Source organism: Grammomys surdaster, unplaced genomic scaffold (assembly GCF_004785775.1).
Source record: "Grammomys surdaster isolate TR1022 unplaced genomic scaffold, NIH_TR_1.0 67, whole genome shotgun sequence".
NCBI classification, from domain to species: domain Eukaryota; kingdom Metazoa; phylum Chordata; class Mammalia; order Rodentia; family Muridae; genus Grammomys; species Grammomys surdaster.
Genome location: NW_021604569.1, coordinates 18,693,519 through 18,710,038, shown reverse-complemented (window position 1 = coordinate 18,710,038; position 16,520 = coordinate 18,693,519). Strand labels below are relative to the sequence as shown.

At 38.6% G+C, this 16,520-nt stretch overlaps 1 protein-coding gene across 1 annotated transcript in view; it reads left to right on the top strand.

The window, feature by feature from the left end:
* The window catches only part of Abca13 (ATP binding cassette subfamily A member 13), a 438,342-nt gene extending 422,814 nt beyond the window's left edge, over positions 1-15,528 (top strand). Inside the window, exons 60-62 of the mRNA XM_028777793.1 lie at positions 11,899-12,004; positions 14,028-14,165; positions 15,430-15,528. Of these exons, the coding sequence (XP_028633626.1) occupies positions 11,899-12,004; positions 14,028-14,165; positions 15,430-15,528 (343 nt within the window). The remainder of the gene's footprint in view (positions 1-11,898; positions 12,005-14,027; positions 14,166-15,429) is intronic.
* The last annotated feature ends 992 nt before the right edge of the window (positions 15,529-16,520 follow it).

The following is a 16,520-nucleotide window of genomic DNA, read 5'->3' as shown; positions in this document are numbered from 1 at the left end:
AGATGGCTCCTCCTAGTTGTCTCCTTGGGTTCTCTCTGGAAAACTAGATGGCCTATCACCCTATTTTTCTGATGGGACTATCAATCTCCTACTTGCCCTTTTACCATAACTCCCACAGTTATTAAGAGCCCTCTTCTCTGAACTTCTATATGCACTGTTGCAATGAAATCTGCTTTTGGGGGAAGATGAGGATCAATATCTTTTATGTCCTGCCTTTCCTCCATGGCAAAATATCTGACATATGTCTCTTAAAGCAGGAATGGTGGTAATACCATGATTCTTCCACTTCAGAAGTTTTGTGCTCATTGGAGATGGCAGGCTATTGGCTCAGATGTTCTCAGGCTGTTTTTCTCAGGGTGGAATCCTAGCACTGATGAGGTCAAGTAGTAGTAGCCTCCAGATTCTCAACATTTCTTGTCTAATACAGAGTCTCTGTTGTATGAGATAGAGCTGGGTGGACAAACAAAGATTTCACCTCTCAGCTGTACTTAGTATCAACTTATATCACTGATTGGTAGGGGCTGGGTAATAAATGCTTTATTCTCCCTCTCTTGGAAAATAGTCCTAGGAGCCAGGATAAAAGGGTCTGAGTTCTTGGACACACTCGTGTGAAGTGGAGTTTCTTTCCTTGTGATGGGAACTATGAAGATAGTGGTGAGTCATGTTTCCAATGTGGTGGGCTACTGCTGACTACTGTTTTGTATCCAATGTTTTGACATGCTATTTTATTTCTTTTTCTTTGTATAGAAAGATAGTTTTCATGCATAATTACTTTGGAAATTTTTTTCTTCAGTTTTCTGAAGAATGGGTCTCAGACCACTCACACTGTCCTGCTAGAAATCTGTTCATCTATACAAAAACATCTGTCTATACTTGTTTTATACTGGTATCATACTGGTACCCAAAGAGACTATGCCTACCAAATGATCAGACCAGGTCATTGAAAAATACAATTTGACCCTTTTTAAAAGTAATATGTTTATAGTATTTTATTCATTAGGAATATGTAGTTGTAAAATTGTGTGACATTGCATAAGGCATGGAAACTATTTGTTTTTAATAAATGAGACTTTATCCTAGGAATCACATTGGCATAAATATTTGCATGTACAGTAAGGGGTCAGTCACATCAAATAGAAATGTCCATGGCACAAAGTCAGAAGCTGTTTTCTTCGTTCTGTGTAGTTTATCTGTCTTACTTGGTGTGTGGTGGGATCCTGAGTAATGTTGGAAATTTTTACCATCTTCATAATTCATCCCTACACTTTAACTACCACTAGTGCCTATATTTCCTATTTGAGACTTTGGAATCTGTGACTGGGTTAATGCCAGGATTCAGTCTGATGGGCTCTGTATTCCAGGTGGGTGAGTAGTCTGCATGACCTGCTATGATTTTGTGCTTGGATGGTGTGCTTGGAGTATGTGTTCTCTGCTGAGAAGCTTGGTCAATTAAGAACTTTGTGAGTTTGGTAATTTGCTCCTTTTATTAAAAAAAAAATGTGGGGTGGGGTGGAAGGATGAAGTAATTGGAAAGCTCTGGGCTTTATATCTACATGTGACCTTTTTGTCTGATGATATAACATCCTTATCTTTGTGCTGACTTGGAAAATTCCCACCACAAATGAACCAGAGTCTTGGAAAAGTTCTGCCTTATGAGTGCGTTTCTTCAACTACAAGGGCAAGGTTACTCTTTAAAGCAATTCCTGCATGCATAGACAAGTATTCAGTTTTCTTATTTCACCATTTTAGAAGTGACTAAAACTGTTTGCATAGGCTTTCTGTTGTTGTTTTTTGGTTTGGTTTGGTTTTTCGAGACAGGGTTTGTCTGTATAGCTCTGGCTGTCCTGGAACTCACTCTGTAGATCAGGCTGGCCTCAAACTCAGAAATCTGACTGCCTCTGCCTCTCAAGTGCTGTGATTAAAGGCATGTGCCACCACTGCCCAGCTTGCATAGGCTTTCTTAAGTTATACATGCTATAAAGCAATAAAATCTCTGAAACTGAACTTAACAAGTAGCTTAGGCCACTTTCTTAAGAACACTATGTCCTAACCCAAACTTACAATCACAGAGAAACCAAATAAAGTACCGAGCCCCCAAACCTATGGAAGAGAATCCCATGCAGGAGATGGCAGTTTCCTGTAGCTTACGTCTCCTCACATATGGTAGCTGTGCAGGTATGTATGCTGACTTTGAAGGTTCTTCTCAACCCTGGTATTTTCTTGTTAGATATGACCCACTAAACACCCTGGGATTCTCCATGGGTACCACTCATGAAGAAGACAGAAAGTAGATCCCTATAGTTTTTCTGTAGGGTATGTTCCTGATCCTGGTCACAGTCTGTTAGATAAAAGGTTGTGATTGCTTTGATCCTGTTGCTTATGTGGATATGGCCATGAGAATTGCTTGTGGCTGCTTCTGGTGTCTGTTGTGAATCAACTTGATGAAACTATATTAATTCCTCATCTTCTCAGAATGCAGAGCACAGACATTTGTGATGAGACAACCGAGGCTTTGGTTCACTTACTTTAAATAACCTGCTGAGTAGTATCTTGATCTAAGGGCCTGTGGTGTCCTACTGTGTGTCAGTGGGTTTATACAAGATCTCTGAAGAATGAGCAGACCTTGTCAGCTCCTGTTTGGTTGTTTGGTTATTTGTTCTCATGTCACGAAAAGGTTTTCAAACAATATCAGCCTAGCATTAAAATAGTGTTTTAGTAACATATAAATTCTTCTAGCATCAAATGTTGCTAAAATAGACATCAGGATGTCAGAATTTCAACTTCATGCATATTTTTTTTGTTTCATGCAAACTTTCTGCCTTAAAGTGAAAAAAAAAGAAATTTCCTTGTTAATATCATAACATTGTCAACTCTAAAGGTATCTTTTATCTATCAGGATTCTGAGGTGTCTCTAAAATGAATAAAATTGGTCAGAGACTACCATTAGCACAAAACCAGAAGATACCAGATAGGGCAGAATCTTTTGTCACCTTACCATCCAAAAGTAAAATGACCAAGGTAGTCCTGTGGTGGACAAAAAGTGCATTATACTGGAGATGAGGTGACTTCCTTTTCTGTCCTGTTAACTTGGCTCTGACATCAGGTTTTTAAATGATCTCCATTTCTTGCTTTAAAAAAGAAAAAGAAAAAAAAGGAACTGTATTTTGCTGTTTAATCAAGAAGGAGCTAATGTTTCCCTTACATGATACTAAATCAAAACAAGGAATTTTTTGCATTCTGTGCTTTATCAAATACTAAGGTACATGCAAGGATGTTAGGGACACTGGCAAGGAAGCCTGTGGTTCTTTCTTGCACCTGGCAAGACATCGTCATTCTGAGTCCAGGGTAAATTTCATTGTACCTATGCACTAAGATATCAGACTACATGGGTGGAGGAAGAGATCCTTGATGAAAGCAGCACGAAGAGAATTCTGGGTTAATGAGTCAGGTGAAGGCAACAGCTTTTGGGGAACCTACAGGCATCAGTGATATTTGGTTCTTTTGTTTGCTGTACTAGAGATCACACCAAATACCTGTCCTTACTAGGCAAATGCTCTAGTGCTGCACTACACCCTTAGCCCAAGTTTGACTTTTACAATTTTTTTCAAAATATTCTTTATTGAAAAATATCCTTATTAGGGTTTTTGTTCTTGTTTATTCCATCCAACGTGTTTTGATCATAGTCACCTTCCACCTCCACTCTTCCCAGATCCACTCCGTGTTTCCCACCCATCCAACTTTCTGTCTTTTTCCTTTTTTGATTTTTAACCAATCAAGACCCAATTTGTGCTGCTCAATCATTTTGAGTGTGTGGTCTTTTACTGAAGCACGGTTGGCTTACCACATGCCTAAAGAAAACTTGCTGTCTCCCAGAAGCTAAGAGCTGCCAATCATCCCATGGCTAGGGGTGAAAGTTTGTATCCCACTTTCATCTTCATGCAGGATTTGTCCTGGTTTGTCGGTAAACTTTGTGCCTGTTTTTATATTCACTATTGGTTCCTATGTGTAGCTGTCTCACTGTGTCCAAAGACACTGTTTTCTTATAGCCATGTACTGATGCTACTTCTTACATTCTTTATCAGTTTCTTCTTCGTCCATTGGTTGCTGAGTCTTGAGTAAGTGAGAATAGGATATATGTTCTATTTTGGGCTGAGGGTTCCACAGTTCTCTGCATTGTGGCAGTTGTGGGTCTCTGTATTAGCCATCACCTACTGCAAATAGGAACGTCTATGATGAGGACTGAGAAATGTATTGATATATGGGTACAATGATAAATTATTAGGGGTTGGTTTAATTCTATCTGCATTTAGTAGATCAATAGTACTAGTTCCCCCTCCCCAGTCCATTGACATGTCTAGACATAGATTCTTGGCCCAGTAATGGTGCCAATTATGGGCTTCATCCTGTGGAATACATCTTAAATCCAACCACGAAGTGATTGCTTATTCCTCTGGTGCTTAACTTTTGAGTCAAAAACTTTCCATTTTGAAACTAACACGGTCTCCTGAGCTTAGTAACTATGACTCTATTGACCTTTTCTTGTTGATATTGTTAGCCCAAATGCTGAATTATAGATCACTGCCTAGTAGAATAACCAGGAAATATTGCACCTTAAATTGGTAATATCTCCTATCAGCTTATAGTTTGAATGCTTAGTTCTCAGTTGAAGGTGCTAATGCAGGTGCTGTGAAGTCTTTTGTTGGAAGAGCCTGCCTGACAGAAGTGGACTACTCAGGGTAGGGCTCTATTGCTTTTGGCTGTCCCCTGGTTCTGTGCTCTGCTTTTTGGCCTGGTGTGATATGAATACCACAGGATCCTGCAACCAGCTGTTACTCTGCCAGGCCAGTTCTGTACTGATAAAATGAGACTCTCTGAAACGGAACTAAAACAAACTATCCCTTATGTTGTACCTGCCAGGTACTGTGGTCACTATCTTTTAGATGCTAAGAAGAATTGTCTTTGAGAAGTGTGCTAATGTGACTCAAGCTTTCTTTTATTGAGAAGCCTTGTTGCCTACCCATTTGATCTTGTCTTTATGTTCAGAAGTTTATTATTGAGGCTCCTTTCAAAGACAATCTCTCTCCTAGAAGGTATGCTGTGCCACCTGGAAAGCACTATTTTGTTTTGTTTTATTATTATTTGATAACCGTCAGGGGTTCTTTTATATTAAAGTCTTGAAGATATAACCCTCATGATCATCCTTATTTGCATATGTGACTATTGGGAAATCTTCCAAACCAATCTCAAGGAAAGACACTTCAGATGAAAAGGTGTGCTTGTGGTGTGAGACCTAGTTTGTCCCAGCACTGCAGGAAGTAAGATGAGTGAGAACAGGAATGACCTTAGAACTGTACATGAATGAAAAAAACATTCCATCTGTGGGCAATGGTGCACAAGTGGTTGAGAAGGATAAAATGAATATGCTGTCGTCACAGTGGCCATTTAAAGAATGGAGGGGTGCTAGTCATTAGAAGACATCCTGCTGTAAGCTGGGATTTTCAGTTGAACTTATAAATATTAAAATTGTGAGACTTTCTTTCCCTTTGAATTATTTGAGCTAAACAAGTTCTTTAGCACCAAATGAGATTGCATACCATATTTGTGTTACAGAGCTAAAGATGGTGATATATAAAACCCTGAGAGATTAAATGGTACATATGCTTGGTACCACACTCAGGACAGATAAAGACAGAACTATCCTCTGGCCTCTCTACTGGTTCCTTGTCTCTCTGAATAAAGACTGTCTTAGTTACTCTTCTATTTCTGCTAAGAGACACCATGGCCAAGCAACTTACAAAAGACAACATTTAATTTGTGGGATTGCTTACAGTTTCAAAGGGTGAGACAATGACTATCATGGCAGGGTTTGGTAAGTTATGGATGGGGGCATGATGCTGGCGCAGTAGCTGAGAGCCCACATTCAATCTGCACACGGGAGGAAGAGAGAGGAGACACTGGGCCTAGCATGAACTTTTGAAACTAAGTGACACACCTCCTTCAACAAGACCACATCTCATAATCCTTCCCAAAATAGTCCACAAAGTAGGGATCAAACATTCAAATATATGAGCCTACAGGGTCCGTTCTCACTCACACCACCACAAAGAGTCACATAATGACTAGGATAATGATGAGGGAATTTCAATGCAGATATACCAGCCTCATACCACAGAGCCACATACATATATTTGTTACCTACCCAACACTCAGCCACTTTTCCTTAGAATCACCCTTTACTCTGTCTTCCACTGTCAGCAAATAAACTAGTGAAGGAGATGACTAGAAATTGCCATATTGCACATAAACCAAGCCATGAAAGAGTAGGATATAGTATAGTGAGACAAGAAAGTTATAAATGAGGTGACTTGGTCTGAATCTGTACTCTCGTATCCCCTGGGAGGGAATACCCTTGTACAGATGATTGATGGGAGCTCATATAGAAACTCAGGATTATGGTGCCCTGTGCTTTCTGTGCTTTTATTGTATAATGAATAGGAAAATACAATTTTAAAAAAATTTAAAAGATATTTTATATTACAATTCTTTTATTAGGAAAATATATCAATGAGTATGTGTGTGTGTGTGTGTGTGTGTGTGTGTGTGTGTGATGTGTGAGTGTGTGTTTATATTCCTTATGAATCAGATGATGGAATTCAATTGTGTATAAAGAGACATCCAAAACAAATTTTAAATACTTATTATTACTTTAACTCAAATATTAGTTTCTATACCTAGAAGTTTTATGCCTGTAATCTTTAGAAGTTATATTTCAAAGCCAGAATGGCAATGCATTTGCAGAAATGAGCACAATAGAATGCTTCTTTGTATTTTAGAAACCTTTTTAAAAAAATAATTACGATGGTTTTATGAACTCTTTTAGTGTTCAGCAGTGGGTGAAGAATAACTAACAGTCATAGAAAGTTCAAGTAGTATCCTAGTATTTCATTTGCACTTGTTATAAATACGCTTGCACAGTTGATATTCTCCTGAGTCTATAATTTTCCATTTTATAATTCATGTAATTATAAGCATTTTCTCATTTAAAATTCTTTGTGGATATATATTTTAATGGTTGAGAATAATATCAGCATGTTTTCATGAACCATTTAATTTTAATTTGAAGTAAAATATTTTTTAAATGGAGTCTGAGCTAAGAAGTGTAAACGTTCAGGGCTTCAGTTCTGCCTTGTGGGGTCCTTTCAGTCAGTACCTGCTCACTCACTGTGCTCTTTAGTGTCTGGGATTGAGACTTTTCTGTGTTCCTGTGCTTCTCATGCTTCTGTTTTAGTATTTTTTACATATATTAGAAGATTTTTACAGATAACCTTGTCTGCAGACATTGTTGCTCACCTCTTTATGGGATGGCTGCTACACAAACGGCAGTGCATACTGGACAATCCTGAAGTGTCGGGTCAATAAGTGTATATAGCAACACATGGTGCACTCACTGTGGTGAAACTTTTCAGTCTTTGAAAATAAATGGTAATCAAATAAATCCACCAGGGAATTTAGATCAATGGGTCACTGAGGCAGGGATGAGAAAGTAAACTTAAATCAAATAGCTAATTAGATATGTCATTCGTTAATTTAATGATTTTCCAAGACTTTTCTTAATTGTTAAATATACATCCTATCATAACTTTATGCGTTGCTGAGTAGTCTAGACACATTCATGGTTATTACCTTCCTATGAAAGGGTTATATTCTCTTGAAAATATTTTTTCTTAAGAATTAAAGTTTTTCTTCTGTTTTTCTCTAGCAAAGATAGAATATGTTACTTCAAATGAAATGTATCATTGAAAAAACTCAAAATATCAATATGATTATAGAGAATTTATTAGACAATTTTTTAAATTTAGCATGAATTTTTCAAAATACATTAAAATATACTATTAAAGGCTGCAAACAAAATATTCCTAGAAAGGCTGAAAACTATATTAGTGATGATACTGGCCATGAGGTCTCCTTTCCCTTCACCACCCCCCACCAGCATACAATCTGTGTTTGCATTGTCTTGTCTGCATTCAAAGAACTTTCCCAAGTAAATTATGGGTTTCTCAATATCAAATAGAATGATGTTTCATTCTGGTGAAATCCAGCAGAGCTGAAATGACACTCTTTATTTATTTACTTATTTACATAGTGCCAAAAGCAGTTCCAAATGATTCATAAGGAAGAATTAATTCTGTCCTCCAACAACCTTATTAGGCAGAGTCTCTTCTTAGACCCATCTCTAGATGTGAAAGCTGAGCTTAAAAGACTTACCCAGTTTTTTAAGGTCATGCATTTTGTGGGAGGAATGCAGTCAGTTAGGATCCAGCATCGTTGTCACAAACTCTTCATTATGGTATCAGAATATCTAAAAAAATATTGCCACTCAGCATACCCCTACTAGGAATCAATGCTATGCCCAGTCATAGCTGGTAGCCTATTTCATAGAGATGCTTCAAGTTTCGGTGACCCATCTTTTGACCTTGGGAAATCCTTTCAAGCATTTGTGCTTATATCTTTCTTGCTTAAAGAATTGAAATGTCCACTCATCCTGGAGTTTTGGTGAAGACAGAGTTGTCAGTCTGTGTGTGTAGATCAGCAGCTCAGCCTCTTTCTTCCACTCTTAGCTCCAACAGGGTATGGCCTCCTGAAGCTGCTGCCACAAGATTCCTGGAGACCTAAAAAGACTTCCTAGTTCCCTGTGTCTGGGTTTTCTGCTTCAGGAGCAGCCTCCCATTGATTTTTGGCAGAGAAAATTATTCCTATCTTAGTCACCAAAATTCTGCACTTACATTCACAACTACAGTGGCTATAATGGCTTTAGGTCATCATTCTGCTGTTGTCAAGGATTCAGATTTGTTTCATTTTAATCCCACATAGCAATCTGTTTTACCCTTAAAGATTATCAATCCTGAACTGGCAATAATTAGTAGATCTAATTTATACTGTTTTATGTCTGCCTACTCCATTCTTAGAGAAAGCACACAAATACCTAGTTATATGGTTACAGATAGATCCTGTCACATTAACAATGTATATATGAAACAAAGGCAGAAGATAGGAAAGAATGCTGAACACACATCTCAGATGATGTTCATTGTTGGGAGATGGTATTGTGCAGTATGAGTTCAGATTCTGATTTCTGGGAGATATGAGTAGAGTTCAGATTTTGTTGTTGCCTTTATTATAAAATATTTTCTGACTCAGTATTTTATAACACATTATTTTCCATTACCTCTGATTGGTTACTAAAGATTCATCCAATAGCTAGGCAGGAGAGAGAAGGTAGGAATTCTGGACACAGTGAGAGGGGTCTCTGTTGGGAACAAGAATGTAAGAGATACACCAGGAGAAATTCAACATGAGCAGGTTGCCAGGTGATTCCATGAAGACACAGATGGTGAACAAGACCAAGATGACAGGGTCATGTGGCTGGAAATTAGGCTGGGAAAACTGGGTTAGAACACCTCAGAACCTGCCTAACTTAGTGTTTGAAGCTTTTAATAAATATAGTAGGTTTCCATGTCATTTGTTTGGGAGATAAAGGGGCGATAGAAAAGCCTCCCCAATTACTCTACAGTTCGCAAGGCTTATCTGTATTTTAACAAGTTCTTGTAATCTTAAGCAACCTGTCCTTCTCACACAGACTTTTACAACTTATCAAGGTATAAAAGTACTATGGTCAGTTTTACCTAGGTAAATCTAAATAAATGCACATTTTTATCTAGTGATGCCTTATAAGTAAATGATGATTATACGAGTTGAACATACCATGTTTTTCATTTTTAGGCTAATTTAATTGTTTGTAGCATGAAGTTCTGTGCTAGATAGCACTGGATACCATATTCTATATCTGAAACCGATAGACCACTACATACAAACAGATAAACATTTCAATAATCAGGCTGTCAAGATAGCTCAGTGGGTAAAGGTGCTGTACAAACCCGCCAACCTGTTTGGTCCCATAGAACCCACATAAAAGTGGAAGGAGAGAAGTTACCACAAAACTGACTCTCCAACTGAGACATGGCATCTGCCCCTCACTCTCACACTCCCCACACATTAATAATAATAACAGAATCTTATATGATCATGGCTTATCTGTGTCTCTGGCTTTTATTGATCAGAATGCTACCAAGACACTTTTATTCCAACCACCATGGAATGAACTATAGTACAAGATAGAGTACCCTCTCCCCCCAAACAATGCAGACTATTGCTTTTGCTTGACCATCAGAATTTTATGCTTAAGTCCCTGTTCCTGAAAACACCACACATATTGGTCATGTGTTACAGAAAAATAAAGCTGGTGCTGACCAGGAAGCTTGCTCCCTCCTGGCTAGATTTCAGAGCACTGAAAAGTGCTGTACAGGCTGCTGAGGAAAAAAGTCATCAATAGCGGTACCAAGTGATGAACCCTGTGAACTATAATAATGACCACTGAGGCAAGATATCTTCAGAGGTGCAAATAATGGCATGAATGTTATAAGACCAACCAACTACTTTCTTGTATAGTCTCCTCCACAAAACAAAACAAAACAAAAAACCAAACGTGGCCCTGGTTCTATGCTCTAAGGAACCACGATTAGGGAAGCTCACTGTCTCTGGGGGCAACCAATGACTAGTATATTCCTAAATGGCTTGCTACCAAACTGCCTTCTAAGTAGGTCTCTCTCTCTTGGATTAGTGTGTCTCTCAGAACTCACAAAACTTTTGTGCAGTGAGCAGTGGCTAATGAAGAAACACACAACTCCTTAAAGTGCCAAGAATATGTATCAGTCGAGTGCTCAGCCACAAACGGGTCATCTGTATCATCAACCTACCCAAAGCTTGGGAACCATCATAAAAGGGAAAAAAGACTGGAGCATCTTCTGAACATGACTAGACCACTGTAGCCATGACCTCACAGAACCTGTTATTGCCTTCACAAGACTTGCACAAGGCCAATCCAGTTAACATTTTATCGTGGAGGAGAAATGAGTGTTTGAGCATCTACCCTAAATGAAGATCTATGGACAAATGATGGATTCTGGAGGAGAGAAAGTCAGTATTCTTTTAGACCAAACGCTAGCATCTGGCTGCACAGCCAGGACTATATTGGCCAACATAAATTGGATTCAATGGGTTACTAGGAACGTGAAGAAGGTGGCATGGGTAGGAACGTGGGAGGAATTGAGCAGAGTTATGGGAGTTAATATGATCAAAATACAGGGAGGAAATTCTCTGAGACTTAAAAATAGTTATTAAAAACACAAAGGTTTTGAAAGCCTGCTACCTTCTTGAAGATTACTGTGTGAGATTAGTGTGATTCTGCACTTAGTGATGCTGCTGAGATAACAATGAAGCAATCTACGCAGCAGTGCTAGGTACAGTACCTCTAAGGATGTGGGCTACTGGGGCCGTTAAGAGATTCCCCACCCACCGAGGCTGACTTAAACCTAGAAAATGTTTTTACACAACAGACAGACAAGCCCTTCAGTCACTTACGTATTCCTTTTCATCTTTTCCCAGTCACATTTTAATTATTGCAGGCCTTGAAGCAACAAACCTGGAAATGTGCTTCCCAGGCTAGTCTCCAGGGCAACCTCTGGCTTCCTCTAACTCAGCATTCCACATTTACAACTTGCATTTTCACCTGAGCTCTTTTATGGACTATGTACCAGTTTCTGGATTTGCTGATTATTTCTAAGTTAAGCCATTGTCCCTGTTGATGTAAGTGATGACAGCAACTGTGTTAGGGACTTAAAGTTGACTTCTTCACACTATATATTTGAAAATCCAAATACCCCAGTGATTTTAAAAAGTCACTAACTTCCTTTAAATCTATACAAATTGCTGTGTAACACCCTCACTGTAAGTCAATATATAACACATGTGTAATGCTATCCATATTTTTATTTGACTCAGGTTTGGTGATGGTTACACAGTCAAAGTTTGGCTCCACAAGGAAGGAAGTCAGCCTAGTGCAGTTTCTGACTACTTGAAGCTCCATTTCCCAGGAATCCAGTTTAAGGTAGGTTGTGTGACTTTTTCAGAAAATTCATGAATAGGTATATATTCGCCCGAAATAAGGTATTTATGACAAGCTCACAAAAGGATACCACTTGGGGTTAGCTTAGTGATCCAGTGGTGTGTTATTTGGGTTACTTACAAGAGTGTGAGTTACTCAAAGGCAATGATATCACTGAATAACCAGCTCCAGGAGGAGTGACTAGTTCCTCAAACTGCACCCCTGATATTTTCTTCACTGCTTGCAAGCATCTCCAGTAGAGAGAGTTCCCTCCCTCCTGCTATTATTTTATAACCTGCAGGAGGGCATTTATGGATTTTTATATCTTTCTGTTCCCTGAGCCTCTGAGTTTCCTAAGTTTCTTGTCCTATGAGTTCATCCTTCCTACAGGAGTGGATGTTTCAAGGGGAATAAAACAGCTATGCAGAGAGATAATCCTAATAGCCTGTGTTACCATTTTTAGCCAAAAGAATATTATACATGTATTAGTCATTTTTTCTCTTTTATTCCACACTGCCAAAAGACAGAACCTGCTGTATTTTGCCTCTTCATGAATTATTGGCCATGTTTCCCTATGAAAAAAAATCTTGGATTGCAGACATTGCTTGACCACTTTAGTAGACGGCAGGAATGCCTGGTCACTTGTGGGACAGTCCAGAGGAGACTAATTTCACATGCCCCCCTCTCAACTCACTCGCAGCTCCATTGTGTAGTTCATTTCATCTGGATGGAGAGCTGCAGAGAACAGTTTCTTCTATGTATTTGTTATGGGGTTTATAAGCTTGTTATTTTTAATATTATATAAGCTTGGACATTTTTAAATTTTTTAATGAAAACAGTCATATGCTTGGAACCATAATCTGTGAAGTTGATGTGAACAAATATGGTTCATGGGCCAGAAACATCTTCAATAGGTGATATCCTTTAGGGAGACAGAAAGGCAGGCTTGGACCCACTCGATATGAATTGGCCTTTTGACAAGGTAACTAGGTTGCTCTTTTACACATTGAAGTTTTAGAAGCACTGAGTACAGTTATTTCCTTTCTAGTTTGTTTGTTTTGCACACTCTTGCTGTGTAGCCTGATCAGCTTGAAGCTCACTATCCAGCTAAGGGTAGGTTTGAATTTAGACCAAATATCCTACTTCTGCCCCTGAAGTGCTAGGCTTACAGATGTGGGCACCAAATTTGCATATAATTTTGAGGGTTTTTTATTATTATTTTATAGGCATGGTTGTTTTCCTACGTGAATGTCTGTGTACCAGGTACATGCAGTCCCCCCTTCCCCCTGTAATTTCTGGAGGCCAGAAGAGGGCATTGGATCCCATGGAACTGAGTTGCAGACCATTGTGAGCTCCAATATGTGTGCTAGGAGTTGAGTCCAGTCTCCTGGAAGAGTAGCCAGTGCCCTTAACCATGCAGCCATCTCCTCAGCCTGGTTTATGTTTCTTTTAGATAACTGTTACTCTTATGTATCATACCTTCTAACAGGTCATAGGCATTAAGTAGCCATTCTTTATTCATTTTAACAAATAACCCGTGAGACACTATCATTTGAATTCCGTTACTACTCTAAATTATCTCCTTGAAAAAGCATAAAAATGAGAATCAGAGTGAGTAAATTTCTTACCAAGAGTTGTTCGGCTAGTAAAGAAGACATCAGAGACCTACAAATCCCTTGATGCTTGTGATGTTCGGGGAACCCTGAGGTATTTACATTATGCTGTATTCACTCCCTTTTCTGGAGCATCTGTAGACAGTCAGTAATCATTAAAACTTCTCCTAGTGCTTATGACACTGTGGGACAAAGTGGGGCAAGGCATAAACTGAATCCAAGTGAATGCTACTGGTCTAGTGTGTCTTGGGGTGAACTATAGCAATAGGCATTGGTGACTCCTAACATTAACCTATACACTTTACATTGTGCAGCTGAAAAAGCCCATTTGAATTTATTTTCAACAAAATGTAGGGTAATTAACTTTGCTCAGTGATTTCTAATGTTCATTTCTCATATTTTCTGACTTTCAGGGACTGCGCCTTAATTTATTAGAATATCACATACAAAAGAATTGGGAGTGTCTAGCTGATCTGTTCCAAGTTCTAGAAAACAGCAAGGGTCTCCTGAATATCGAGCATTACTCCATCAGTCAAACCACTCTGGAACAGGTACCCCACCTCAAACAGCACTGCATATTATTATTCTGTATAATTATTTGCATATAATTATATTTATATAATTGTTAGACTTTTTTCATCAGACATTAAAATTAGATTGTTTCTTTAGCACACCATCTCTTTTAGTTAACCTAAATCAATTTTCCAAATGTCTAGTAAAGATGGCGAAAGTTAGGAAGCCTGTCTCATGTGCTTTGTTCAGTGTACAGAGCTTTAATTTGCTCATGATGGTGCTGGACAGTCCCTTTGGTTAAACTTTCCCTTTCTAACTATTCACTGCCAAATGATGGATTCAGTTCTACAGTAGTAGAATAATAGCTGACTATGAGGAAAATAAAATGTTTACTAAGAATATCAGAATGTAAATTTATTGAAACTTTGAGATATTGAAATATTAAGATTTTCCAGGTACCTTTTTAGTCCTTATTCTGAGAGCTGACTGTTATTCTGAGAGTTGACTGTTCAGTGGATCTCTCTCTCTCTCTCTCTCTCTCTCTCTCTCTCTCTCTCTCTCTCTCTCTCTGTCTCTGTCTCTCTCTCTCTCTCTCTCTCTCTCTCTCTCTCTCTCTCTCTCTCTGTGTGTGTGTGTGTGTGTATGTATGTGTGTGTGTTGATAAAGGAAAGTGTGGCATAAAGGCATGATGTCTTCCTTTCTAAAAATGATTTTATTTGTAATTAAAATATAATTACCTCCTTCCTTCATTTTTCCTCCAACCACTCCCATGTGCTTCTTTCTGTTTTCTCTCAAGCACATTTTTATCATTACATATGCATATACATAATATATATAGTATATGTATATGTATACATATGTGTATGTGTGTGTGTATGTGTGTGTGTCTGTCTGTCTGTCTTCTGCTGAGTCCATGAAGTTTTCTTTTTATGTCTATGGTTTTAGAGCTGAACACTTGATAGCCACCATCCCTTTAAGAGTTTCTGGGACAGACTGATTGTACCCTCTCAGTAGTCATTAATTTCCTTTAGTGCTTCATCTAGGAGTGGGACCATGTGAGAGTTCCACATTTATGTTGACATGTCAGTTGGGCTTGTCACACTTCAGGTCTTCTTTAGGCTACAGTATTGTTGAGATTTCATGAATGTAACTTGCCTGCCACATCTAGGATACACAGTCTCACAGAAGACTAGGTTGACCTTTAGCTCTTTGTGCCTGTTTGGACAGTGTTTGAGACAATGTCTCCTTTATAATAGTCAATACCAAATGAGTTAGTAACTATTTCATTTTTTTTTCTTTAAGGTCTTTGTTAATTTTGCCACTGAGCAGTTCCAAACTCCACACTTTCCTGTTGATCCGTCGTCCACTGATGCCTTGCATCTGAGCCACTCACACATCTAGGCTCCAGAGGAGTAAACTTGTCTTCTTGACAGCCCGTCTAAGACCAGACACAGGCACAGCTGAAATACTGGAAGAAATGCTCTGCCAGACATCTACTCTTTCCTTTATTACTCTATGCTTATTAATAACCCACAAACGAAAAGATCCCTCTTCAATATAGACTCCGTGAGATTTTTTTTCTGGTGATTGCCAAGCCAAGTGGGTGACAGATTATCTGTGACAGACACAGCAATGTCCTGATGAGAGTCCAAACTAAGAAGTGCAGTAACGAAGAAGACCACCCTAGGTCACCCAAGCAATACACTGCATCTTCCTTTTTAAATAAACCAAGTCCCTAACAACTTGGAGTAGGAAGCAGTTTAAGAATCATTTCTATTTTTCACATCTTTAAACAAATGCCTGGCAATTTAAATGCAAACTTTCCCAAAAACTAAGTGACAGTATGGTGTGATATAAAGAAATTGCCATATGCGTTCCTGCTTATGCCAATCCATCTGCAAAATTGAAGACGTTTGTCATTTATAGCACTCTTAGAATCCTACAGACTAATTTTATATGGTTATAGAAGGAAATAAAAGTAGGTTGTGTTGTTAATTTGGATGACTAATTGTTGTTTTAAAATTCTAAGCCAGTTATTTTGAACTGTTGAGGGTTTCTCGTTGCATTAGCCTCACCTAGAGCCTTGTGGAAACTCATGCTCTCAGGCACAGTCCCTAAGGAAGAGAATCTCAAATCCCTGGGCTGTGGCCAAAACTCTGGGCTTAAACATGCACAATTGCATACAACTAAATAGTGCATGTTTACATGTTACAGTGTTGCGAGCCAATGGCCCCTGGGAAAGTCTAGGTCTAGAAGGATTATACACAGCAAATAGTAACTGAACACTGAGCTTTTAAGTATTTTTCATAAGTTCTCTAAAAAAATGTCACTCTCAGAATTGCTGCCCTCAATGATAGGGCTTTCTCCGTAGGGTTTATTAAAATAATAAATAA